This window comes from Corvus kubaryi, unplaced genomic scaffold, assembly GCF_017639235.1.
Source record: "Corvus kubaryi isolate FWS band 111438036 unplaced genomic scaffold, C.kubaryi_AGA036_p1.0 37395, whole genome shotgun sequence".
NCBI lineage: Eukaryota > Metazoa > Chordata > Aves > Passeriformes > Corvidae > Corvus > Corvus kubaryi.
This window is the reverse complement of record NW_024581134.1, coordinates 6,487,898-6,489,844: the sequence shown is the minus strand read 5'-3', so window position 1 is coordinate 6,489,844 and position 1,947 is coordinate 6,487,898. Positions and strand designations below refer to the sequence as shown.

At 66.9% G+C, this 1,947-nt stretch overlaps 1 protein-coding gene across 1 annotated transcript; it reads right to left on the bottom strand.

Moving 5' to 3' along the window:
• KLF8 (Kruppel like factor 8) lies at positions 1–1,778 on the bottom strand (the record flags this gene model as incomplete). The annotated part of the gene is made up of 4 exons (XM_042039861.1): positions 1,153–1,778; positions 442–568; positions 204–337; positions 1–14 (listed from the first exon to the last, which is right to left on the bottom strand). Coding segments are annotated over exons 1-4 (798 nt in total), but the record flags the coding sequence as incomplete, so codon positions are not given.
• Positions 1,779–1,947: the final 169 nt, after the last annotated feature.

Below are 1,947 nucleotides of genomic sequence, written 5' to 3'. Positions count from 1 at the left end.
GTAGGGCTTCTCGCCTGTGCCGGGGAGCACCGAGGGGTCAGCGCTGCAACAACGAGCCCCCACACCCCGCCCAGAAATTCCAAAAGGGGAATCCCCCGGCTCCTCCACCCAGCAGTCCCAAAGGGCCGCCCCTCTGCCCAGGGACACAGCACCATCGCTCCCCCAGCCCACGGGGCACCCAGGGACACCAATGCCACCCCTACCTGTGTGTATCCTCCGGTGGGCTTTGAGGTGGGAGCTTTTGGTGTAGACCTTATTGCAGCCCTCGAAGTCGCACTGGTGGATGCGCCGCTTCTTCAGGTCCGGGGAATCGGCTCTGGGCCCCCGTGCTGCCGGCCTGCCGGGAGCAGGGAGAGCTGGAGTCATGACCCTGGAGCCCACGGAGCCCCTGGGGGGCTCAGGGGATAAAGGGTGGGGAGGCACAGGCAGGAGGGGACTCACTCTCTCTGCAGGTCCTGGAAAGGCGCTGGGCCGCTCTCGGAGGCGCTGTCCTCGCTGTCACTGTTCATGTCCATGGGGTACACGGAGCTGGGGTCCATTTTCACTGGAGGGGTCCGGGAAAGGAAAGCTTTGGGGCACAAAGAGGGAAGGGATGAGCACAGCACAGAGACGTCCCCCGAAACACCCAGTGCACATCAGGGGTTCAGCCTTCCCCCTGCTCCTGCAGCGCTCTGAGCGCTGCCTGTTCTTCCAGAGAATCCAATCCAACTGGGCAGATGGAGAACCTCCAAAGGGAGGAAACAACTTGGGGGGCATCACTTTTGGCTGCCTGCTCCTGCCCAGAGCAGAGCAGATGCAGGCCCCCCACCCTGGATAAGGTGGGAAGCTGGGAATGTCCTGGGAAAGGGGATTGTGGGGGGCACAGGGAGCAGCTGAGCTGAAACCAGAGCTGCTGGCAGCAGGCAGCCAGTGGGAAGGGAAGGGCAGGCTGCCAGCAGCAGGATGGGTGGAGGACAGGCAGTGCCATGCCCTGCGTGTCCCTGCCCTCCCCATGTCCCCTGGGGGGCACAGGCTGGGGGCTGAGGGGCTTTGTATGAAAATGGCATGTGGTGGTGGCAGGGACACTCCACAGTGAGAAATGAGATTCCCTTCAAGGCAGGACAGATACCCCCCCACTCCCCAGATTGCAGGGTTCCCCCCCGGTGCCCTTACCAGACCCAGCGTTCTTGCCATCCCCCCCGATGAGGGGCACGGTAATGGCGGTGACGCCGTCCGTGGGCACGGTGGTGTAGACGACGGGGAGCGACTGCACCACCACGGGGATGGTCTGCAGGTTGCCCATCTTGCTGGGCAGGTTGACGGAGGGGATGGTGTGGATGACATGGAGGATCTGCTGCCCGCTGCTGCCCTGCGTGGAGGCCAGGATGGAGCCGGGTGAGAGGACAGCCGGGATGGCCGAGGTGGAGCTGAGGCCGGAGGGCGGGACGGACACGGTGGTGGGAGCGGGAAGCGGGGGAGCCACCAGCATGGGGGAAGACTGGACCGAGGTGGGGGGTGGAGGCGGCGGGGCCGAGGCCGGAGCCACCTTAGATTTGTTGAGGGAGAGATCGACGGGCTCAGCCTGGGGCTGGCTGCAGTCGCTGGCCAGCAGCTCCTCGGGGGGCTCCGTCTTGATGTCAGCCAGCAGCACCGGAGGGTCGAGGGGGCCCTCAGCCAGCAGCGCCGACGAGCTCATGGCGAGCGTCGCCTTCCCCTGGCCCTGCAAGAGACCCGCAGTCCGTGAGGAGCCAGGGAAACTGAGGCACGGGGCGGGGGCGAAGAGGTTTTTTTAACGGGCTCTCACTAACCAACCGACCGGGGCGGTGCCTCGGGGCGGCTCCGGCGGGGCGTGGGGCCACCCGGGGGTCGCCGGGCCGGGCATGGCGGGGCCCGCCCGTGCCCTGAGGCGGGGCCGGACCCGCCCAGGCCCTCACGGACCCGCCCGGCCCCTCACGGACCCGCCCGGCC